The sequence below is a fragment of the Phyllostomus hastatus genome, unplaced genomic scaffold (assembly GCF_019186645.2).
Source record: "Phyllostomus hastatus isolate PE091 unplaced genomic scaffold, TTU_PhHast_1.1 phas_scaffold_216, whole genome shotgun sequence".
NCBI lineage: Eukaryota > Metazoa > Chordata > Mammalia > Chiroptera > Phyllostomidae > Phyllostomus > Phyllostomus hastatus.
In genome coordinates, this window is record NW_025334018.1 from 4,228,839 (window position 1) to 4,254,478 (window position 25,640).

At 42.6% G+C, this 25,640-nt stretch overlaps 1 protein-coding gene and 1 non-coding gene across 17 annotated transcripts in view; both read right to left on the reverse strand.

Annotated features, from left to right (window-relative positions):
• Positions 1-1,197: 1,197 nt before the first annotated feature.
• UBAP2L (ubiquitin associated protein 2 like) overlaps positions 1,198-25,640 on the reverse strand; it is a 45,753-nt gene continuing 21,310 nt past the window's right edge. For 4 of the 16 annotated variants that reach the window (XM_045816574.1, XM_045816566.1, XM_045816568.1 and 1 more), the window contains 18 exons: positions 23,975-24,146; positions 20,381-20,591; positions 19,053-19,330; positions 18,729-18,901; positions 16,163-16,352; positions 15,392-15,446; positions 14,812-14,986; positions 14,431-14,503; positions 12,921-13,116; positions 12,743-12,831; positions 11,551-11,604; positions 10,858-10,939; positions 9,882-10,099; positions 9,083-9,188; positions 4,236-4,303; positions 3,105-3,302; positions 2,638-2,688; positions 1,198-1,811 (listed from right to left, as the gene is read on the reverse strand). In XM_045816574.1, coding sequence (XP_045672530.1) covers positions 1,716-1,811; positions 2,638-2,688; positions 3,105-3,302; positions 4,236-4,303; positions 9,083-9,188; positions 9,882-10,099; positions 10,858-10,939; positions 11,551-11,604; positions 12,743-12,831; positions 12,921-13,116; positions 14,431-14,503; positions 14,812-14,986; positions 15,392-15,446; positions 16,163-16,352; positions 18,729-18,901; positions 19,053-19,330; positions 20,381-20,591; positions 23,975-24,146 — 2,485 coding nt within the window. In that variant the 3' untranslated portion in view covers positions 1,198-1,715. Of the gene's footprint in view, positions 1,812-2,637; positions 2,689-3,104; positions 3,303-4,235; positions 4,304-7,176; positions 7,578-9,082; positions 9,189-9,881; positions 10,100-10,857; positions 10,940-11,550; positions 11,605-12,742; positions 12,832-12,920; positions 13,117-14,430; positions 14,504-14,811; positions 14,987-15,391; positions 15,447-16,162; positions 16,353-18,728; positions 18,902-19,052; positions 19,331-20,380; positions 20,592-23,974; positions 24,147-25,640 lie in introns of those variants that run through there. The other 12 variants (XM_045816576.1, XM_045816571.1, XM_045816578.1 and 9 more) reach the window with 9 other exon arrangements.
• Positions 11,023-11,158, reverse strand: LOC123804890. Its single transcript, XR_006783240.1, has one exon. It is a non-coding gene; the product is annotated as a small nucleolar RNA SNORA58 (small nucleolar RNA).

A 25,640-nucleotide genomic window follows, 5' to 3' on the forward strand; every position in this document is an offset into this window, starting at 1 on the left:
CCTGCGATCCGGACACCCTGTCGTAAAACTATCGTAAGCAGGACGTGGAGGGGGCGGGGCGCACGGCCCTCATATTTAAGAGTTTTACTTTCTAGTATTAATTTCCAATGCAGGCACGCAGATGTTATGCCCCACCCCCCCGGAAGTGGGTGTTTTGAATTTTTATTTTCCAACACCTGGCTCCTAAACTGATTCTCCTCGCCGACCAATCCACTCCAAAAACGTATTTCGAGCGTTGAACAATAAATGGTGCCGGATTAAGGCCGCCAGAGGGCAGCCCAACTGCACAAATGAGCCGATCTCAGGCCCGCCCTCATCACTGGTTCACCACACCCATGAAGGACCAGTCTTCCATCGGAAGCCACCTCCTCGGCCCTTCCTCGGCCCTGTTTGACCTCAGTTAAGTCTAAGTGAGATGGACAAAGTATTTTATCAAGCTCTTTCTAGTACTAAATTCCTCAGAGTTGAATAGATTAAGACGGGACACGTGCACTGAACTCCATCTGTGGCTACTGAGTTCTTGGAATTCTATGCAGGCTTTATAAACAGCAAGATAAAGGCTTTGTGAAAGGGAAAGGAAAACCTAGTTACGCGTTTTGGGAGGGAATAATTTGAGGCTTTAAGTGCCCCTCTTGCTATCATTCATTGACTTTCAAAGCCTGTCTTTCCCTGCACCCTTAACCCCAATCCCAACCCTGGCCTTCCTCTAGATTCTTTTTTCAGGGGGTTGAGGACAGCTATGGGAAATGAAGGCATCCAAGCAGCAAGAACTACTGTAGTGTATGTTGTATGTGTAGGAGAAACAGGCCCCAAACTTCAGTTTTGCCAGCATGTTGCCCCTCCCTTTCTAGTTCACTTGCCTGGACCCAGCTACATTATACTTTTAATTTTACAAAGCTATTTCAGCTCCTTCTTAATATCCTCCTCCCACCTTCCACCCAATGTTCACTATCCCATTCCCTTCATTGCCTAAAACCTGCCATAGATGTAGCAGTTTCTGAAGGAAAGGGACAAGGGCACTATACTAAAACAGTAAGGTCAGAGGTGTTCTCCAAGGGCGAAGATTTTATTTTATTCCACTGCCTTTGGGGCCTGCTAGAGGAGGCCCAGTTGGTACAGTAATACTTATTCACCAAGCTGGTCATCGACGAGACTGAGGATGTCCTAGACGGAGCAAGAATGGGCAGAGGCTGAAGGTAGAGGTTTTCTTTTTATATATACAAGACACATTAATCCATTAAATTTGAGAACACAGTACAAAAAAAAACACTTCAACTAATTCATCTGACAATGCTGTTCATATTCATGACGCCATTTTGTTGTTGTTTTGTTTCCTAATAATAAAGGAGGAGACACAGGGCTGTTGGGCTGATATATATTTGGGGGCCCCCCCTCCACACCTCACCCAAACACCACCAGGATGAAAGGAAGAGAATGAAAGGCTGGGCCCACAGCAAAGTTTCATAATTTTGAATGCAAGGGGGGAGGAGGAAAGGAAGAAAAAAAAGGAGAAAATACAAATCCTATAATACATACAACAGAGTGGGGATGGTATGGAAATGGACAGACATGAAGCTGAGGCATGGGGTGGACCACTGGCGTGGGGGGGGTGCAGCAGAACTCCCCCACATTCCTCTCTCTTTGATGCTGTTTCCATAGTTGCCAGGCTGAGTAGCCCTCTCAGAAGATGGGACCATGAAGAGAGGGTCAGGGCCTCAGTTGGCCCCCCAGCTGTAGCTGTTGTAGGCAGACTTGTTGGTCTGGGGCTTCTGCGGGATGGAGCTGGTCTGGCTACGTTGCCCGCTGCCCGTCTGCAGGGGAATGGGAGGATGATGGGGAGGAAAAAGGTGTCTAGTTAGTGGGACAAATTTGTGACATCGTAAGGTGGAGATCTGGAAATCATGTTGCTCACCCATCCCCCTTGCTTAGAAATTACTTGTTTCTCAACCATAGAAAATTTGATTTATACAGTTGCTAGAGCACCTCTGACAAAAAAAGCACTTCCAACCCTTAAATAGGGGAAAGATGAAAAGAGGGTAAGATACCTTCAGAGATAAGATAATGAATCAGTTCTATTCATTTTCAATTCCTTCTCCACACCCCCACTTCCCTTGCTGCTCTGGGAAAAGGCAACTCTCTAGACATCTAGAGAGAATTATGGCTTCTTGGTACTGAGTGATCATAGGTGACTTCCTTTTCATTGATCCCCAGGAAGAATTCAATTTGGAAAGCTGCCTTTGAAAGGAAAGAAGCCTTCTTCCAGTTTCCCAGCCACCTTTGGTGGAGGAGAGGTCACTTGTACCACCCCCATGGCTCCCCACCCCTACCACGTATGTCACATCTGTGAACCCATTTCAGGCAAGGTAGGAGAGACAGTCTGAGACCCCAGGCTCCAGATGCTGCCAAGAATCTTTTCCATTCCAGTAACCAAGTGTAGAGTCGGGGAAGGATAGAAAGAAAGAAGGCATCAAGGAGGGGAGGACAAGAGAGGAATGGGAGGCCAGAGAGCTCAGCAAGGTGTGTGTTTGTGTATCCCGATTTGTGATCATACAATCTTTTCTCAAGTTCCCTAAGGCTGTGGAGGTGAAATGGGGACTGAAAAGGAGTGGGTTCAAGCATATCATTCAGTTTCATTACCTGCTCCTCCTGCTGGCGCTGGCAACAGAGAATCATCTGCAAATATGGTAGCTGAGGCAGAACCAGGATATATGGAAAATAAAGGGACAAACTTTGACAATAGAACTCCACCATTATTAGAAGGGAAAGCTACAATGTGAGGGAAGGGGGAGGGCTGGGTGAGGTAAGAGGGGAGGTGTGACCCAGGTTTGATGGGATGAGGACAACCGTGCTACAGGAAGAGGTGGAGGAGAAAGGCACCAAAGGAATTGGGCATAAAAGGTTTCAATCTGGCCCCTTCTCTGACATCTCCTTTGCCGGCCACTCATGTTATGTGCGCTTGTGTCTGTAATGTGCTGTATGCCCATGGCTGGCGCTGGGGAGGACTGGGTGGAGGTGGTGGTAAGGAAGGGTAAGAAAGGAAAAGGGAGGCAGTTTTAAGGGATAGGAAGGAAAAGGAAGGAAAAGGACAGAGTGAGGGTTATTACCTGGCCATCCTGCTGCAGGTGATGGTGAAGGATCTGTGAGTGCGGCTGCTGATGGGGTGTCAGAATGTGCATAAAGGGAGCAGGTGGGTAGGCAGCAGCTGTGGCTGGATTGATGGGCCCCCCACTTCCTAGAGCTGAAGGCAAGTTGAAGGAGGCAGCGGGAGTACCGGAATGAAAACCTTGTTTCTCAAAGGACTGCTATCCAGGTGGAGGAAAGAGAGAGTAAAAGGGATCAGCAAATGATTCTTTGGGATTTCAGCCCAAGCTCTCCCACTCTCAAAAAGCAGCATGGTGTCATCATAGAAGGAGCACTGCACTTGAAGTCAGATTATTCAGGTCCCAGTCTCAGCTCTGTGCTTTAACACCTGTGCGATCCTGAGAAAATTACTCTCCATGCCTCAGTTTTCTCATATATAAAACAGGGACGCTACTAACCTTTTGGTTGTAAGGACCAAATGAGAGAGGATGGGTATAAAAGCACTTTGTAAACTCTAATGTCATATATGAACACAGTGAAATCTGCTGACTACTCTTAGCATCCCCACCTCTGAAATTGTGTAGAAATGAGAAATCCTTGGATATTTCAAAAGAAATGAATACACACTGAGGTATCTTGAGTGTTAAAGGTCTTGGCCATGAAGCACTCCACCGTAACTCCTAATACTTTATATATATCAAACTTTTAATTATTCATGGTGATGGGACAGGGCAGGAAACAATACAAATCTGAGAATAACTCAAATGCCTCACTTTCCTTACTAAACTGGGCTTTGCCTCCTGTGTTATATGTATCTTTATATGTATGGAATGAACCAGTTTTCGTCATTCCACACTCATTCTTTTGCGAAGTTATGAAAAGGTTGGGAGTGGGTAAATAAAGGACCAGGACAGTTACACAATATATTATGACACATTACAATTTTCCAGTCTTCCTATAACGTCTCTTGCACTGCCCAAGAGGGCTAAATTTACGTTTCCTCAAGAAATTGAAGTCTAGAGACCAATCATTATCTAGTAGAATAGGTTTCCTAACATTTTCCTTAAGTAGGTGTTCCTGCTCACTTCTATCAATGCAACTCCACCTTCTCTATGTCCCTCTTTTTCTACTTTAATCCAGAGCCAGGTACCTACCTGGGTTTTGGAGTACACAGAACCCGAGATATCTGGCACGCCCGTGTTACTGGAGGTGACTGATACACCTAGGGGAGGAGGAAACAGATAGGAGGATTAGCTCAGCTAGCTGGCTGACCCCTCTCCCTGGGAGGAGGTTACATGTGCCGTCTTTCTAGCTATTGCACTGCAAGGGAATTTTGGTCTGTTTTTCCAGCTTCAGTTCAGTCCTGAGGGATAAGAGCTCATGACACAAAAGCTAGCTAAGGGTTCTCTTGTCCTTTTCAGGTATGTACTGAGTATATATGTGTGAGTGAGTTTTTGGGGGGCCAAGGGGATATAGCCAAAACTCACTAGCATATACTTTTCAAAACACTTCTGTGGCAAAGCCCAACAGGAATGTATTAACTTTTAATATCCATTTCAAATGAATCCACCCAATTCACTCACTCCTGCTCCAGAAGACAGGTAATCTAGCTCTTTCTGTTCATGAAAACACTTCTGGGCTCAATATCCATGCTTTCACAGCATAAGGTAAATACTAGAGGAACAATCCATCCAATTCAGCCCTCAAGAGCTCTTTCATTCTCAGAGCTTCAGCTCACTTAGTCCAGCTTCTCCAGTCCTGGAGTTTCTAGGCTTTATACTAGTATGAGCTGGCACAAATATGAATTTCCATTTACGCATTTTAAGGAAGGGGAGCAAAGAAGGTATATAGAGTAGGCTATCTCCTACAGTCTAGGTGGAACACAAAAATCTAAATGTTATTCTGGTTTACAACTTTAGCTTCTCCATGAGACAAAGGCTTTAAATTCATACTTTCACAACTTGCATGTTTCCTTTGGAAAAACTCCCTACCACCACAACTTTAAGGAAACCAGAGTAATACAATTCCTCATTTTAATTTGTACTCCTTAAACTGAAATACACATACATTACCTCCTGGGGCAAAAAGTCAAGGAGATAGAAAAAAGCCTTCAGGTAAAATAAACCAGCAACTTACCACAGAAATTTTACGCAAAGATTTGAGATAAAGTAACTCAAATTTAACTAGGAATTTAAAGCATACTTTTAAGATATATTAATTCTCATAAAATGAGATTTAAAAAAACCAAAACTTTGCATTTCAGTCTATGTCCTTGGATCCTTCTCCTCTGCTGGTAGGAGCACTTTGATGGAAGAGTTTTTTAAAAGCGCTATGCTAAAGTGACCAAATCACAAATGAGGAATCCTCCATTCACCCACAATTAGGAGCAATCCCCCTTCCAATTCCAGAACCCAAATCCTCCCAATGCCTAGGACAAAGGCAGCCATCAAAAGTTAAGCCCACCTTAGACAGCCACTTTAGAATCTTCCCAATAGAAGTGGCATCTTAACCTGGAAACCCCTCCCACATCACAAGTCCAGATAGTTCCAGGGAGGAGCAAACACCAACTAGGAAAAAGAACAGAACTACAGAAAGCAAGCATGAGAAAATACTTTCCCGTGTCAAAGTATCAACTCTATACTACTTTCAAGGCACTGAAGTAAAAGACAGGGACAACACATGATCTGATAAAAGTATTTTTTCCCCTTCCCTTTTCAAACCCCAGGTGCCCATCTGGCAAATCACTGGTAATAGGCCTCACTTTAAAAACAAGCTCATTTATGGTAAAGACTAAGCCAATGAGGCTTGTATGGAAGGGTTGAAAGTAAGGTGGAATAGATAGGATATAAATAGACCATTTTTGAATGAAACATAAGATAATGACTTGTCTTTACTGCAAAGGCTCAAATAGCTTGCCAGCACCCCTTGGTCATCCCACATAAACGGGAGAAATGGCTAACCTGACTCTCAAGCTATGTGGTAGAAAGGAATTTAATTTCATCGTGCCCCTAGCTGGTCTCATTCTTTCCAGAGTCTGGACTAGCTTAAACCAGTTTATGGTCCAGAGGCCTTAACTGGGATATTGGTTCAAGGAACTGGAAACATGGGGGAAGGAGAGGGGGCATGCAGGGGGGCAGGTAGAATTCTCTCTGTAATAGCCTTAATAGCCTCAGTGTTAAGCATTAGAGGCACTAGAAAATAATGGGTATTGGTTTCCCTGCCTACCCGTCACCAGTTATTAGAAAGCTCCTCAAACTTGTTTTCTTGCTTTCCTTCAAAGAGTCAAAACCTCCCTCTATCCCCCACTCCCAAATAGTGATGATCATCCAAACATCATGTGAACGGTAGGGAGGGGAAACAAGAAGCAATTTCTCCCTTGGAAAGTTGGTCACACCCCCAGGACAAAATTACTCCAGAGGGCCTATTCTCACTGTGCAAGTGAACTCTGTAAACAAAAGGCTGGTGGTGTACTAGATGGATTGAGTGGGGATGAGAATTCCATAGTCAAGATGTCTAAGCAAACCTCTCCCACACATCCTTAGCTACACCCACAAGTGCAAAACGACTTCATGATCCACAATCCCTGAAAAGCCATCAAGGGACTAAGAACAATATTCCAGGCTAGCACAGTTTCCACAGCCTGAGTCATCAACTAGCTGGTCACAAGACTTTATCAATCAGCTACTTGGCCTTGGGTAACCAAATGTGGGAATTAAGCCTTGGAAGATATTTCTCTATCAACAGCTCTGAACACCATCTCTTCTCCCTTTCACCATGACATGACACTCTAAACGTTTTTCCTTCCCCTCCCTGCTTATGTCCAAGGCAAGGGGAAGATCTAAATGGTAAGTGAAGAGCTATAATAAGCATGGAGAATCAGGGATTTTCTACAAATAGCTTTCTTTATCCCAATCAGCAAGGTTGGAAAATGAGACTGTTTCTCCTCCCCCACCTTTATAATATCACCATACTGAAAAGTTACCAGTTCTTTGGCTATGCTGGGGTTTGATTGAAAAGGCCACCCTCCACCCTTTATCCACTGCACAACATTGGCTCCTAGTGTCCAGAAAGACATGCACGGAAAGAACGCCAGAGTTAGCTAAAGAAATACCACAGTTTATTGAAGACTACAAATATTTTTGTTACAAGTTGAAACTACATGCCTTCCAGAAAACAAAAGCAACAGGAGGTGTGTGCATTGATGCTTCGGAGATGCTGCACCGCTTGAACTCGAAATGGGTAAGACAGGGTCAGACACATGGGGGAGAGGGAAATGGGGGAAGGGCAAGTTCAAAGCCCAGAAGGTATCCACCAACTCATTTCCCCAAGCCACGCAGGCCATGGCCCCAGCTCAGCAGGCTCTCCTCAGTGGTCTGGTTTCTGAAACAAGACTTCAGTGCAAATTTATACACACACACAAAACATAGCCCCCAGCCTTGGGCCAAATTAGCTCTCTGCCGTCCAGAAATGCTTGTAAGGGGGTGGATATTTTCTTCCTAAAAGGAATCAAATACATAAAAATAAATGAATTTAGAGGTTGATGAGGAATGGGATGACTAGAACCCTCTGTGGGGTTGGGAATTGGGGGTTCTCAAAAGGACTGTTACAGAAAATTTCTGAAATCTTAAGGGAGGTAAGAAGCTAGAATTTACAGTATCAGGTATGCCATCTCATATATTATCAGTCACGTACCTCTTAAAATTCTTGAACTTAGTCCAGCTCAAAACTTAAATCTAATATTCTTAGAATGGGGCCACTCCAAATCAGTGAGTCTATAGTCCTTCCCACTAAGGATTAGGGTGGGTCTTAGTGAGAGAGACAGCCACAGGAAGTCTAGGTATTAAATCTCAATGGGTATTTCAGAGTTTCTTTAGTTTAAATCTTGACCTAACCATATAACACCATTCAAAGTTTCACCTGGCTGTTAATTCCCAGACCAACTGCCCTCTGTGCTCAGTTCAGAGTTCCCCAATTATTAAAAACCTTGGGCCCACACAAGGGCGAAGAACACATATGTAGCTCCATCCAAATCATGAAACCATAACTGAGGGGAGAATTTTGAAATAACAATACTCAACCCCAACCTCCTCCCCTTCACCCATATTCATCTACAAATCACTGGAAAAAGTAGTTGGATTTTGCTTTATTCAAAATTCCTTTTCTTACTCCCTGTCCTCCAAAAGTAGAGCATAGGTGTCAGGTACAGGAGCAAGGGACGGGCTAAGAATCTTTTAGATCAGTATCCATTCAGAAGATTCCTACATCTCCCTCCCTTCCATCACATGTGCAAATGGATTTTGAAAGAGACCAGCCAGGTCCAACTCTGCCAACGCAGCTCTCACTTTATTGAGTACAGACATACCTTGTTTTATTACACCTCACAGGTGTTTCCCCCCCCCCCCAAAGTGAAGGCAAGACCCTCCACCATCAGACTAAAAGTTAAAAGCCACTTTATTATGGCAGTCTGGAAGTGAACCCACAGTATCTCTGAGGTATGCCTATATGCATGCCCTAATCCATTTTCCCCACATCCTAGTTCTCCTAGCTAGGGAATAAAAAGGGACCACATGAAAAAAGTAGTACTACAAAGCAATGTAAGCAGGTTAGCAAAGAACCCACTTAACCCTCCTATTTAGTAAATATATCCCCTTTTATACTACCAGTACCATACATATTAACACCTCCACTGACATCTCAGTAAAATTTTGGGGTCCCCTGACCTGCTTCCCACCCAAATAGTAGGCCAGCCAGCATATGCTAATAGCCAACATATGACCCAGGGCATCCCTGTCAGGAGTAGTGAATACACGGTCCTAGAATCAAGCTCCTCTGCTGGTGCTGCTCAGGCACACACCCAGGTAAGTCAAACATTAACAATCATACATGGAGCAGCAGCACACCATCACCAACACTATTTTCTCAAGCACCATGTCTTCCTCCCTGAAACTCATTTAATAACAGCCCACAGACACACTGACAGCTGGGGTCAAGGTAAGCTTACCAGTGTTGTATCCATGAGACCCATATCCACTTGGCTGTTGAAAAGGGGTGGCTGATGCATTCACACTGACATTCACACCATGCTGCTTGGAAGAGGTAGGAGCCACCTAAAGAGCAGAAAAACAGAACTACAGTGAAATGGCAAGAGTAGCATTCACCCCACCTGCCATCCTCCAGGGACAGGGTATTCAGATGGCTACCCATAGTGATGTCAGCTGACCAGTTTGCTTAGTGATATGGACTCCTCGCTGAGCCTTCTAAAACCATACAGTGAAGTCAAGAATGGCAGGGTTGTTTTGTTTTTTTTTTAAAGATTTATTTATTTTTAGAGCGGGAAGGGAAGGAGGAGAGAGAGAGAGAGGGAAAGACAGAGAGACAGAGAAACATCAATGTGCGGTTGCTGAGGGCCGTGGCCTGCAACCCAGGCATGTGCCCTGGCTGCGAATCGAAGCTGCGATACTTTGGTTTGCAGCCCGCGCTCAATCCACTGAGCTATGCCGGCCAGGGCTAGAAATGGCAGTTTTAAAAGAAGGGAAAGGGGTAGTGGTAGCAGGGAATGAATATGATGGTCTGTGGGAACAAAGCTGTATGCTATCATAGTTCTCCTTCAGTTAATTCTAAGAGGTAATCCCTATTCCAATACCCCCAAGTCCAGCCCCGCTCCCTCTCCCCAAGCCAGAAACAGGCCAGAGGTAGAAACTGTTCCTCCTCATCCATTCCTGAAGTCCTTGAAAGCAGCCAGAATAGTGACCAGGGCTAGGATGCTTTACCACAATGAAAGACCAAGCCCAGGTACTCACAGGGAACACAGCAGGCCCATACTGGAAGGTGCTGGGGAGGCCCGGAACCCCTGTGTAGTATGGCAGGCTGGTGTAACTGTAGCCAGGAGGCAGCGCCGGGTTCAGGAATGTCTGCTGCGTGGTGTGATGAGTCTGTGTCTGGTTCTGTTGGGGTTGTGCCAAGGTTGTGGCTGGGGCTGGGGAGGAGGCATCTCCACGGCCAAACTTTGTGAGGTCACCTGTAACAGAAGAGGCTACATGTATCTGCCTTTTTCACCCCTACACCAATGTAGAGTAACTACTTCTGGTTTCACGTGATTCTAGAAAATCCTGTTAAAGGACTGTTGAAGTTTAATTCTTTCAATTACATTTCTTTGCATTCCACTTAGCATTGCTCAGCACACAGCAAGGACAGTGCTAGTCAAGTACTAATGTTGAATAACTGTGCAATGCTGTGGCAGAGACAGGCTCCCAATATAAAATTCCCGCATGATTGCCCTGCCTACTTGTCTTTTCATTCTCCCCGCCCTCCACTACCTCTCCATGGGGAACACTTTACGCTGCATTTGTAAAACAACGACAGATCGGGAAAAATGATAGCTTAGTGAGGACAACAGGTCAGGCAAAAAAAAAAAAAAAAAGAGTCCATGGCCAAGCAAGGCAATGAGACTGCCACTGTGAGTAGAGTATAGCAGCTGAGATGAGCAGAGGAAGGCCAGTTCAACTACTGCATTTCCTGGAAAAACCTGGAGAATGGCTGAGGAAAACAGTCAAAATGTCATTTGGAATCAAGAGGCGACAACAGAAAGTGAGATAAGGGAAAAGTTGTCCCACTTCCATCTTTAGCAGGTTTCTGAATCTACCAATGCTGATTCATCACATCGATTCTATACTTCTGCCAAAGCTTTAACTGAACTGGGTCCCTTCCTGCTACTCATCTGGTTTCTGCCACTGATCTCAACATGATCTCCCTTTATTTAGCCCTACCCAGTCCTACCAGAATAAGGGTTGCTGGCCAGGCTACCATCCCTCCCAGTCAGCGGTGTGGTGGGTGTGGGAAACGGGATGCTGTAGTAATCCTAGAAGAGAAAAATTAAAAAGAGCAAAGACACAATGTCATTCATTCTCCAGCATGAATAACTCCACAGCTTGAGAAGCAGGAGAATGTTGAAGTAATGCAACTTATCCAGCCACCAAATAAGATGGCTAGAGCTGGCACAAACTCCAAATTACTCTTGCATACACTGTCCCCCCTGCCTGGCCATGAGCACAGTCAGGCAAGGTCTACGGGTATGCCCACTGGAAAACACACCAAGTCCATCAGCACCAGTAATATTCTCCAACCTCAAGATAATTATCCCTAACAGTCTACTACTACTGAGAATTCTGGAATTCAAGGTGTCTGAAACATACAGAAAGCATCCTGACAGCTCCAGGGTACTCTAAACTATAGAGTGCTTAAAATCTGTTTACTTTCAAGATGCCACAACCCTGATTTTTTTAAAAAAAGGTTACCTTCTGTTAGAACCACTCCCTGAACTCCTTCCTATGTTCTGATATATCTTAATCAAAGTGTGCTTATGAAGGTGTGGGAGTTGTCTATGACTTATTAACTGAACATATGAAATAATCCCCACGACACTAATTTTAAGATTGCTTTCTTTTCCTAAGCTCTACACCACATACTTACCAATGGAAACCTTGTCTGAAGCATCTGCAAGTCATCATAACCATATACTTGTGGCTGAAAGATACAAGTATATAATACTCATGTTCACTGGTCATAATGATAGCAAACCAAAAAGCTAGGAGAGAAGATAAATCAACAAAACATTCAACCTCATTTTTAGGAAGAGGAGTAGATAAAAGTGATGCATGAAAGGTCTTGAAGCTTCCCTTGAGTTACATACTACTGATTCAACTAGAATTGGTCTCTGGGCAGCAGTAGGACTGACACAAGTCATACATGAACAACCAGTTCTTACTTTCTATTCTACCAGTTTGTCTCTTACAGATTCAAAACATGGCTTAAAATGTATCTCCTTCAGAAAGGATTTGCATTTTGCTCATTTTTTCTGATGTCTGGGTACTAAGGTGGCATGTTGTCATTAAAAAATATGTGAAGTACTATTGGATATTCATCTAGACTCTCTGGAAATAAGAACAGGTGTCTTTTTAAAAGTTAATATATACTCTTGCCCTGGCCAGTGTGGCTCAGCTGGCTGGAGTGTTGTCCTGTACCCAAAAGGTTACTGCTTCAATTTCCAGTCAGGGTACATACCTAGGTTACAGGTTTGATCCCCGGTTGGGGTGTGTGTGGAAAGCAACCAATCAATGTTTCTCACATCGCTCTCTCTCTGCGTCTGCCCCCCACCCCCAAAAATTGATGGGCATATCCTCAAATGAAAATTAAAAACCCCCAAAAACCACAAAACTTTTCCTGTAACAAAATTATAGATACTGTTCATCTTAACAGGCACTGAATACCTGAAGCTGATAAAAGATATACCAGAGCAAAAGAGTACTGCTTTCAGCCACCTATTCTCAGTCCCAATAGTCAGGGAACCCTCCTCTGACCAGGTCAGAGCCAGCCAAGCCCCTCAGAGACTGTCGAACTGTCAACTAGAGAAAATTCTCCTCTAAGAAATTGAAAGAGATTCCAGGTAGGACACTCTGGCCTTTGGTTTATGAGACCCAGAATATGTTTCACAGAGATAATCCACAAAAGAAGACCTTGCCTCAGTTTAGTCCTTCCTCCCTAAAAACTTATTCCCCCCTCAAAACTACAAAGATTAAAATCTTACTTTCTTGTAACCACCAGAGCTATAAAGAGTAGCCACACCAACTTCATCTTTTGGAGAAGACCTTTCAGTCTCACTTACCGGGTAGGCATGTAACAGCCCTGGAGCCATAATATATGGGTTAGGCAACAATGGCGGGACCCCAGGAGGAAGATTAGGAGGAGCTTTTCCTAAAAAAGAAATTACATTTTTATCCTGTCACAGAATTCTTTCTCTCCTTTATCCCAAAGGAATGCCATCACCAACTACACAGGGCTACCTGAAGTTGTAGCAACTGAGCTTCGAGTAGAGGCTGTGACGGTGGAGTTGCTGCCTAGGCTGAGGCCCAGGCTACTGCCACTATTGAGACTGGAGGAGACACTGACCACTGGGGGAGGTGCAGAGACTGTGCTGGATGTGGTGGAGAAAGTGCTGGAGGAAGAATGAAGATTCGCCTCACTCTCCACGCTTGTGTGCTTCAAAAAGAGGGAGCGGTAGAAGAGGGGTGGAAACAGTAATTAGCCTAACAGGTTAGGAAAGATAAACAATCCCTGCTGTTGATTATATCATCATGTCAACTTCCCAATTTAAAAGGCTGAGGAAGGGTACCAGGGTGCCCGCTGTTAAAGTAGTTACAAGAAATACTGAACACACTCCAGGTACATATTCCCTAAGATTCATTTGGCAAGGATGATAATGAATGATCCACTGCACACCAACACCCTGGTCAGAAAGGCAGCAGAGCCCTGGCTGGTGTGGCTCAACGGACTGAGCACTGGTCTGTGAGCTAAAAGGTTGCCAGTTTGACTCCCAGTCAGGGCACATGCCTGGGATGTGGGCCAGGTCCCCAGTTGGGGGCATGCAAGGCAACCAATCCATGTATCTTTCCCTCTCTCCCTCCCTTCCCCCCCCTCTAAAAATAAATAAATAAAATCTTTAAAAAAAGAGGGAGAAAAAGAGAGAGGGAAGGAGAGAGGGAAGGAGAGAGGGAAGGAGAGAGGGAAGGAGGGAAGGAAGGAAGGAAGGAAGGAAGGAAGGAAGGAAGGAAGGAAGGAAGACAGGCAAACTCCCAGAAACCAATGCTGGTTGGCCAGTGAGAAGACAAAGATAGTTTAAATATAAAAAATGTATCATAGCCTTCTCCCCTATACTCTTCATTACATTCATTCAGCACAAGACCAACTTGTGGGACAAAAAAAGTACAAGTTCTAATAAACTGAAGCCTAAAGCCTCAGCCCACAATTATCTTTCCCTAGGATTCTGGCATACTAAACACCTTTGCCCAAAATGGGTTCTTCTTAAGTTAGTTGTCTTCCTTACTATTTCCGTTTTTACACAAATAGTTGTTACAAATCACAACAATGAAATTAATTTTTTGACCAAAAGCTCTTAACTGGTCTCTACTGTCACAGGATGCTCAGACTCACACTGATTATTTTCAGGATTCGTGTTCAGCATATCCCAGACCAAGGAATAAAAATGGCTGTACCAGTTAGAAAGGGATATTCTTCCAGAATTTATCATAGCATACAAAGCCCCACTCAGCTTCAGTGTTAACTTTGATAACTGAACCACAGCTCTGCAGTATTTCTGGATTTTTCTGCCTCTCTTGACTTCAAATATCCTTTTACTTCTTTCCTACAACCTTAGATCAATTAGCATTTTACCACCTCAGAATCCCTTCTTAGGAGAATCTTATGGTTGGATAGTTGTAAGGGGGGGGGGGGGGGGAGAGACAAACAAAAAACACCCCCCCACACATTTCTTTGTTTAAGGCACCGTGCTTTTACCAAAAGAGTGGATGTTGAAGTGCGCCCAGAAGATGTCGATGATGAAAGGGTATTCTGCTGAGTAGGTAACGTGCTGTAACAAAAAAGAGGTTGCCATAAGCCACAGTGACCTCAAAGTTCAGTCAAGAATACAGTCAGGAAATAAAGTGGAATATAGGACCAAGGATATCTAAGATCGTATAATAAGCACAATAACCAGCCAGGGGTACTGAACAGTTAAAGCTAGACTGGATGTTAAGGGAAAATAATCCTCCTCTGTCTTTACTTCCAATAGCTTTTAGGTCATCTACTCAGCTAATGTGATCTCTGCCAGGTAGAGGGAGTAAGATAGATCCAAAGAGCTCTCATTAACCCCAACCTCCAACCCTCACCCCAAATCACCTGCTGTGTTGTGTGGTAGTAGTATTTGGAATCTCCTCACTGTGGCTCAAGCCACTCAAAGAAGATGAGTGCTGATTGGTTGTTGTCAATAAGGAAGCCGCAGATACCGTTTCACTGAGAGGAGGGATACTAGAAGTGGAAGGTGAGTCAGATTTCACTGCAGAGCCTGTAGCACCTGGAAATGAAAAAAGAAAAGTCACCTCATCAGAGGAAAGGGAGTGGTTTTGAAGTGAGAGATGACTACAGTGCTAGGTTGTCCCAAAGACAAACGAGTGTGAGTTATTTAACAATGGATCATTTGGGTTTAGGTAGAATCCTTTCCTGTTTTTCAATTCCAAGCATTTCACAGTACTGATCTCTTTGTTCAGCAAAGGGAACCAAGGGGAATATCATCATTTTAAGACAGAGAACCTAAAATTTAGGATGGCTTGAGGTTAAATAGCAAAGTAGAACCAAGCTAAGACCAAATGTTTTGATCATTGAGCCAGGGCTATTTCCACTATAACCTAGGAAATGCAAAAACATTGTAAGGACAGGATAAACACTACAACTGGGAGGAGAAAGCCTGGAGAACACTTACCTTCAACAGATTGCGTGGTCTGTAACTGCGTGGCCTGCACAGAACTGAAGCCATTCTGAAACGAAAAACAGAGGAGTTAAAACACAAACTAAAAGGAACAGATCAAGTTAGCACTGACTGACTTAGCTTGCTAACCAGAGAAATTCTGTAAATTAACCAAAGGATTAACATAAACTAGCTAAACAAAAAACAAAAATTAAAAAAAAAAAAACCCACAAAAACAAAAAAAACAAGATATGCCAACCTAGTATGACCAAAAGCAACAGAAAGCAACCCCAAACTGCCAATAGATCCCAAACCCAAAATAGATACCGGAAAAGGCCCAAATCCAGTGATCCCTGGGGGAGGATGTGGGTTAAAACAGTTCAGCCAAGTCACCTGTTTTTCTGGCTGCATCTGACAGTCACTCCCCATCACCTCTGGCATATGCCATCCCCCTCACCAGGCCAGGACATAGCAAGGTGAGGTCTACTGATATGCACTCAGAACTCTAGCAATCAGATCTTCCAGGAAGAGAAAACAAGTACTTGAGACTGATTCTACTAGAGAGAATGAATCTTTAGTGCAAAGAAAATAGTTTTCTGGTTCTGAGTCTCCAGGCTTGCTAAAAATAACTTTTAAAATTTCATCAACCACAGAAATGTTTTCAGCTTCTCAATCAGCACTTCTGAGATGTCTTCACACCATTTCTCAAGAAATAAAATGCCAGTATTAAAGGGACTTTGCCCACTATCTCCTAACCAATGCCCAAGGGCTTGGTGAAGCAACTACCTTTGCCTGAGTCAGGTCCTTTTGGGGTGATGAAGAGATGGAGCTGGGGTACCGCCGAGTCTGTGTGGATCTCTGTTCATATAGAGGGCCCTGAGCATTGTTTTGGGAGGTATAGGTTGTCGACTGAATTGGGCCACTCTGATAACCGGACTCCTGACTCTGGTTAGATGAAATTGTGGATGAAGATTCACTGTGGGTAACGAAGAAGGAAACTCTCAGAGAAATGAAATAAGGCAGATCAACTGATACTAAGGAAATGGTGGAGATCTACTACTAAAGTTCATTACAATCAAAAGAAAATTTCCAGCAATAAAGAAATTATCATCATTTTCTCCTGACAACAGAAGGCATTTTCATACTGTATAGAGCCAGCCAGGTATCTGAATTAAGATGGAGCTTAAAAACATTTTCAACTTTTGCCCTGGCCTGTGTGGCTCAGTACATTGAGCACTGGCCTGCAAACCAAAAGGTCGCTTGTTTTGATTTCCAGTAGGAGCACATGCCTGGGTTGTGGGCCAGGTCCCCAGTGGGGGGTGTGTGAGAGGCAACCACACACTTAAGGTTTCCCTTTCTCTTTTTCCTTCCCTTCCCTTCTCTCAACAAATAAATAAAGAAAATCTTAAAAAACATTTTTTCCGCCCTGGCTGGCATAGCTCAGTGGATTGAGCGTGAGCTGCAAACCGAAGCACTGTAGGTTCGATTCCCAGTCAGGACACATGCCTGGGTTGCAGGCCACGGCCCCCAGCAACCAAACATTGATGTTTCTCTCCCCCACCCTTCCCTCTCTAAAAATAAATAAATAAAATCTTTAAAAAAAGAAACACACATTTTCCCCCCCAACTCTTAAAGGAAGAGGGAAACCTCTCGGTCCCTTCATAACATGAACCCTTAGCGTGAGAATGTCATCTTTTGCCATATGCATTTTAAGTAATGCTGGCTCTCTCAAAAACTCCATTCAATACGCAGATAAGGTTACTGGTGGAACTCTCTGACAGGACTTTTAATCTGTGTAATACAAGGTCTGTCCGGAAAAAGGGAGACCATTATTAATATAATGAGAACGGTTTTTTGAGATATCAATGTAACCTGGTAGCCAAGGAGAGTAGACTGGAATGCACATGCATAAACAATGACGACTTCACTGTACTAGTCAGTGGGGGTGGTAGATGCCCTTGAGTGAGCATGCATACTCTGTGGCTGTCCATTCAAAATGACTGAGCAAGTAGAACAATGAATCTGCATTAAGTTTTGCATTTAAGTGTGAACATTCCTTCGTGGAAACTACTTGGGTGATTCAGAAGACTGAAGGTATGGGCAACTGGTGATTGGAAGCTTCTTCACTATAAGGTGCCCACTCATGCATCACGTCTTATGCAGAATTTTTTGGCAAACTATCAAATCACCCAGTGACTAAGCACCCCCTACAGCCCACATTTGTCATCCTGTGACTTCTGGCTTTTCCCAAAACTAAAATCACCTTTGAAAAGGAAGAGATCTCAGACCATTGATGAGAGTCAGGAAAATACCACAGGGCAGCTGATGGTGACTGGGAGAACTGTTTGAGGACCTAAGATGCCTACTTTAAAAGGGACTGAGGCGTCATTGTCCTATGCACATTTCTTGTATTTTCTTCAATAATGTCTCTATTTTTCACATCACATGGCTTGACACCTTCTGGACAGACCTCATATATCAATGCTATCTCCTTCCTAGGAGGTTCAAAGTTATACCCTTCATAGGCCTAAGTCCCAAACCAAAGGACTAAAAGAGTCAAAAGCATTTTTAGCTGTGGCAGATTCCAAGGTACTTTCCGTTAGAAGTGCTGTACACATCTATAAAAAGTGTGTCTGACTACTTGAAAAGTACCTATGGAGTAGGGTATTTTGCCCTGTATAATGCACACTTTTTTCACCCAGGTTGTTAAGGGAAAAATGAGGATGCACATTATACATGGGTAGTACTAATTCTGCATCTATATAAATTTTAAAAAATTCTTTTATTGATGCTTTTGAGTCAGAAGTGTTAACTCTACAAAGCAATAATAGTATCCGAATGCAAAATAATACCCTGCGATTGAGCGCAGGCTACGAACCAAAGCATCGCAGCTTCGATTCCCAGCCAGGGCACATGCCTGGGTTGCAGGCCACGGCCCCCAGCAACCGCACATTGATGTTTCTCTCTCTCTCTCTCTCACTTTCTCCCTCCCTTCCCTCTCTAAAAATAAATAAATAAATCTTAAAACAACCCTGCAATACAATATTTGGTTTTGTTCCTAAATATAAGAAAATAAAAATGAATTAAAAATTTAAATTCAGGTTTTTTTCCCCTGAAAGTTTGGGCCAAAAATGTGGTTACACATTATGCGCAGGAGCGCATTATACACAACAAAATATGGTATGTTTCTACCTGTTTAGTTATAGATAATCCTAGAAACAATATTTTAAAGTGTTCTACAAATGTTATGCTAGCTACGGACTTGGCATCCCCAGAGTCCAAAGAACCGGCAAGAGACAGAAGAAGTGCCAAAAGCCTAATAAAAGAAGCCTATGACTGACGTTTTCTCTACCTGGCCGTGCTGGTATAGAGGCTATTTGGAGCCTGGCTTGAAGAGGCGCTCGTGGTGGGAGTGGACTCATAATCAGAAAGGACAGGCTCTGACCCAAACTGCAGTGCCCCAAACTGTAGGTTTAGCCCTGAGATATCTGCTGAACCAGGCATCTCCACAGCCAGAGCAGGAATCTGAAAAGAGGAGAAAATCATGGTTTAGTGAGACCTTATTCTAAAACTAATAAACTTTTGCTTCAATTTTCCAAATTATACCCTTACCATCTCAATTCCCAAATTATGCATCCCTTCCACTAAGATAGTATCTATGTATAATTTCAAGTACCTTTGAAGTCAAGGAGGCCTTTTTCTTCTGCTGTTTCAGTTTTTGCTGAGCTGGCTGAGGGCTAGAAGACTGGTTGTCAGAAGACCCAGGAGACATTTGCGGAACCGAGGTGGATTTGCTTGGCAGAGGAGAAGAGGGAGGTGGAGGTGCCGCTGTAGAGGTAGCCACTGCAGGTGGCTTCTCCTGAAGGAACACCTCCATCATGGTTGAAGATGGGGTAAAAGCCTGGCGCTTTGTGAAGGGGCTGTGCACTGTTGAATCATTTGGGTTCTTCAAATCTGCATGAGGAAACCCAGAGGATACTAGTGAACCTCAAGAAAATGCTATCATCCTGCCCTAGAGCCATGAACTAGGGCCTCAGGAATCACAGCCTTATAAAACAGGTCCTCTTTTAAAAGCCATAATCTCATTTCTGTAGGTGAAAAGTCATTGGATCATATTTATTCTTATGTAGAGCCTACGAGCCTAACTGAATAAACTCTATTACCCTGACTGTGTAATCTAGGAACTGCCCACGTTTAGTATATAAAGTCCTAAAATGACCAAGTCCATGAACCTTTCCAAAGGGAATGAAATGTTCTCTTTTTAAAATGTTTCTTCTATTCTAGCCCTGTCTGGTGTAGCTCAGTGGACTGAGTGCAGGCCTATGAATCCAACGGTCACTGGTTCAATTCCCAATCAGGGCACATGCCTGGGTTGCAGGTTGGGTCCCCAGTGAGAGATGAGTGAGAAGCAACCACACATTAATGATTCTCTCCCTCTCTCCTTCCCTTCCCCTCTCTCTGAAAATAAATTTATTTTTCTTCTGTGGTTGTTTTTCACTTTTTAAAAAAGATCTTACTTATTTTTAGAGAGAAGGGAAGGGAGAGAGAACGAGAGGAGAGAAACACTGATCAGTTGCCTCTAGTATGTGCCCCATCTGGGGATCCAACCCTTAATCCAGGTATGTGCCCTGATTAGGAACTGAACCAGCAACCTTTTGCTTTGCAGAACGTCACCCAACCAACTGAGCCATTATCTGTCAGGGTAGAAAAGAATATGCTGTTTTAATTGCTCAAGATAAATCTACGGAAATCCAAAAAATTCCCAGGTCAATAGACGACTATACCTATGTATACAGCTAAATGTAATGAAAGAAATTTATAGCCGCAACTTTTTATTATTCCCCCAGCTTTCTGAAGTCAGCCCATCTGACTAGGAAAAATCAGTGTGGAAAACTAGCTAGTTGGCTGCTCTTCTCTTTACTTCAGAACACATTCTCTACCCCTCTACTCCTGCCAGCCTCTTGACAGTAATGCTCCAATGCTTAAAGAATTCACTTCACTTTCCATCTTTCTCACCATACTGCACCAGCGATGGGGACTGTGTGGTGGAGCCCATGTCCCAAGAGGAGGTGGTGGTGGTTCCAGATTGAGAATGCTGAGCTGCCAACTGAGCCAGGGCCTGAGCAGTCTTGAATTGCTCCAAGAACTGGGAGCCTGTGGTGCTGCCACCTTTCGCTTCACCGACATCACCAAATCCTTTCCCTAGCATGCTCACCTGTAAATCAACACAGAGATTAGAGAAATCTACAACCAACAATGTTGTTCAGCTATTCAAAAAGACACTTATCCCAGGTGAGAGTCAGTATACATGAGACAAAGTAAAGACTGTCACCAGAACGAGTACACAGAATAGTCTATTTAGAGCACAAGCTCTGGAGTCACTGTTTAGATTCAAACTCTGGCTATGTAATCGTGGGAAAGTAATTTTTCTGTATGTCATTTTCCTCATCTGAAAGTAGAAATAAAAGTAGTACCTCATAAAGTTGTAGGAAGACTAAACAAATAATGTATGTAAAGCATGTAGTACGTGCATGGCACACAACAGAAATAAGAAGTATTAAAATTTATACCTTTAGCCCTCAGGACTACTACTTCCTTCCATCTCAGGGATAAAAATCTTATGAGTAGAGGCTATTTTTCCCTTTTCAAGTCTTAAATCAACCAATACTTGATTATTAATGTGAAGTTAATATAAAATTTCATTTTAGCCATTAAGGTCCTTATTCTCAGGTCACTACACAGCAAAAAGGAAGAAAAACAGCTAACTGGAGCTTCATTTCAATGCTGCTAATAACTAACATAGAGGCAAAGGCAACTTTAGGGACCATTCCCACTTCTGCACTAGACAATCAAAATGAGTCAATCAATGGTTTGACTGTCTTCTTTGTCTGTATCCAAATTCTATAGGGTAATCGTGATAACAAAGCAAAATTTACTCTTTGTGTTTTTGGGAGATTCTCCCCATTCCCTACTACTAAGCAAAATTATCAACCTAGCCCAAAAGATAAACCATGTGACCTTGACTATTCTAAGAAACTTCCAAGATTTAATCTCATTTTCCTTAAATTCTAATATAACCATACCATCATCATGACTAAGCAATGCTTCTTATACAGAACCAGTCTGTCCAACACAAGCTAAGACATTTTTTCCACCACTTCAGTCTATATTCTAAGATTATACAAACACACAACCATCAGAGGCCCAGTTCAAAGTATGGGATTGTGGCAGAGATGATCTCAGACAGTTATAATTACCAAATACTCTGCAAGTACAAAGCATTATAGTAAATACATAGAAAATTACTTACACATATTGTACATGATAATAGGAAGCTTCTGTATTATTCATGCCTGTTATATTTTAAGTGAAATTAATCCTCTAATATTTACTCTCAATAGAAAGAAACATTAAATACCATAGTGAGCAATACAGAAAATGAGAAAGAACAGAAAAACATTTATGTTTAGTTTAACATATCATGAGACACACATTAAATAGAATGTTAGGGTGGGTAAAAGTATGCTGAAAAGTTTAAAAAGACAATTTAAGAGATACAGCCCTGCCCCTGGCTGGTGTAGCTCAGTGGATTGAGCTCGGGCTGCGAACCAAAGTGTCGCAGGTTCGATTCCCAGTCAGGGTACATGCCTGGGTTGCAGGCCATGACCCCTGGCAACCACACATTGATGTTTCTCTCTCTCCCTCTCTTTCCCTCCCTTCCCTCTCTAAAAATAAATAAATAAAATCTTAAAAAAAAAAAAAAAAAAAAAAAAGAGATACAGCCCTGGCTGCTGTGGCTCAGTGGATTGAGCACTGAACAGTGAAACAAAGGGTTGCATGTTCAATTTCTGGTCAGGGCACATGCCTGGGTTGTGGGCCAGGTCCCCAGTATTGGGCGCAGCAGAGACAACCATACACTGATGCTTCTCTCCCTCTGTTTCTTTCCCTTCTCCTCTCTCTAAAATTAAGTAAAATCTTAAAAAACAAAACAAAAAAAAAACCCAGAGCCCTTAACCCCATTTTCTAGTCATATGCCTTAAGAGGCTGGTTGTTATTTCCTGATCTTTATTTCACCTTCTGACGACCTTTGTCCCTTTTTGTTTCTCTCTTTTCTTTTTAATCCCACATTCCTTTCCCTTTCACCTCTCTTCTACTTTTTCTCGCCTGCCACCCTTCATTTATGGCAGAACATCAACCACTAAATTATTATAACAAAAAAAAATTATGACAACAGTTAAAAATTGACAGAATTCTGGATTAGACACTAGCTCAGCAGTTTTCTAGTTAAAATAATTACTATAATCCTATCACTGAAAAAATAAAATTATATGCACATGCATGGTTTTTTCCTCTTAAATCTATACTATACCTACACCAAAAAAAAAAACAGAGACAGGAAAGGAAAAGCAAAGAAAAAGAGAAAACAGTATTTCTTAATATTTACTGGTTATAATAAAATTGGTCAAGCATTACCTGTTTAGCTTAAATACTTCCTCTGCCATAGTTAGTAACTTTTCATTTTTAAAAATGTTCTGAATCAACAAGTCACGTGCCATAAGTGTTCTAGGTTATTTCATTTTATTTATTGACTTGAGAGAGAGAGAGAAACATTGGTTTGTTGTTCTACTTATTTACAGACATTCACTGGTTGATCTTTGTTTGTGCCCTGAATGGGGTTCAAACCCACAGCCTTTGCCTTTAGAGACAACACTCCAACCAAGCAACCCAGCCAGAGCAGTGTTCAAACTTATAACACTACTGTCATCACATTTGTATAGCCCTTATCCATTACTTTCCTAAGGCCCTATAAGATAGGCAGAGCAAGCACTAAATAAACACATTTTTAAAAGATTTTATTTTTAGAGAGAAGGAAAGGAAGAGAGGGAGAGAAACACTGACATGCAAGAAATAATTGATCAGATGCCTCTAGTATGCCCCCAACTGGAGACCTGTTCTGCAACCTGGGCATGTGCCCTATCTGCGAATCAACCCTGAAATCTTTTGGGTCGTAGGCCAACACTTAATCCGCTGAGCCACATCAGCCAGAGAAAAATTTTTTTAATTACATTTATTGGGATGACACTGGTTAGTAGAATTATATAGGTTTCGAGTGTAATACATCATCTGTAGAGCAACCACTCTTCTTCCCACTTACAGAGTAAGGGAGAAACAGCTATTAAGTAGGCAGATTCAGAAGGACTCTTTTAAGTTTTTTTGAAACCTAGTCCAAACATATCTGGTTTAAATAAATATACATAGCAATTCTCCTTATCAAGAATAGGGAATTGCTACAACTCCCATGAAGGTTTAGTTAGGACTTCAAAATAATTAAAATTTGTTGATGTCACTGATTTTCTCTCTTCGAGAACAGTATACAATGAGTATTCAATTATGTTAACTCATTTTCCTAAGGTTCAGCATGTCTGAAGCTAAGTCCCCTCCTAGAGTTATCCCTAACTACCCAACTCAGCATCTCTAAATCCAGGGCTGCTTTGGAGGACAAAAGAGGATGCTTTACCCTGTCCCAAACTTGTCACTGGAAGGAATTACTGTATGTATGGGTAGAGTCTGACAGAATATGCCATGTTTCCTACTTACCATATTGTGATGAGAAAATGTGTTCCCTGAAGCAGGCTGTGATATGGTACTCTGCTTCGAGTTACTGAACACCAGAGGCTGGGCAAGAGAAGGAGCCTGAGATGGATCCAGATTAGATGAATCATTCTCCATTGAAGATGGTGTCTTCCCCAACAGAACAGCAAGGTCGATTCTAGTGGAGAGAGGTGACAAGATCTTGATGAGTAAGACTGACATAATATTCCCCAACACTGGACTTAGGTTATGGTTAGATTAAAATGAAGTCACATGCCAGAAACACAAAGTTCTGACTGAAATGCTTAATTTACCAAAAGTAACTGACATGTAAGAGCCACTATACTACCTAGCTATGTTCTAATGATGTTACCAACCACTGCAATGTTATCTAAATATTGTATGTATGTATGTATGTATTTTTAGAGAAAGGAGAAGGGAGAGAGAGGGAGAGAAACACTGATGTACAAGAGAAACATCAATCAGTTGCCTCTCACATGCCCCCAACTGGGGACCTGGCCCTCAACCTAGGCATGTGCCCCAACCAGAAATCGAACCAGCAACCTTTTGGCTCACAGGCTGACACACAATCCACTGACCCACATGAGCCAGGGTTCAAAATTTTATTCTAGTAAAATTAATAAAATGACAAATGTTAATTTTAATAAAGTAGCTCAAAAGCTAGGACAAAAGTAATTTTTACCTGTGATTTTTAAAATAATGAATACCTGCTATTACCAATTTCTCATATGTGAAACCATGTATTAGAATGCTGGCGTCATCCAGTGGCTTTGGAACAAGAAAGGTTCAGGGTATTTTTTTCCCCAACATCTGTAAACTTCCAAATTATCTATGGTATAATACAAATGTATAAATTTTTATTTTCCTCCCAGTTCTTGACAGAGCTCCTAAAACCCTTAAAAGGTTCCTGAGTGACAGTGGTCTTTTGTTTCTTTAGAGACCAACCATGAGGTTACTCAGGGTGGGGTCTCCCACAGAGATTCAAAATGGGATCTGGTGACCAGAAACACCAATAATGTGATGAGATTATTAGAACTTGTAGTCCTACTATTCTTCACCCACTTCTAGGGAGGGACTCCAGTGATTTGATCAATCATGCCTATGTAATGAAACTGATAAAAACTCTTGAACAATGAGATACAGTGAGCTCCGGGTAGATGAACACAAGCAATGTGCTGGGAGGGCAACACGACCAGAGAGGGCATGGAAGCTTTGTACCCCACCCCCATACCCAGCCCTATGCATCTCTTCCATTAGACTATTCCTGAGTACAGGTTATAATAAACCAGTAATCGCAAGAAAACCTCTTTCCTGACTACTTTGAGCTATTCTAGGAAATTACAGAGCCTGAGGAGGGAGCTATGGGAACACTCCAAATTTGTAGACAGTCAGGAAGAAGTGTGGGTAGCCTGGACATCCACTTGCAACCTGACCTCTGAAGCAAGGGCAATTTTAGGGGACTAAGCCATTAACTTGGGTCTGTGCTAACTCTGGAGAGTTAGTGTCAAAGAACTTCGGAACTGGTGTGGAAAAATCATAGATATTTGGTGTCAGAAGAAAAACAATATATTATCACTAGTAATGACATCCCTAACATACATTCCTATGACCCTATGATGCTTCTCTTTAGGACCTTCTGAGTCAGTAGTTA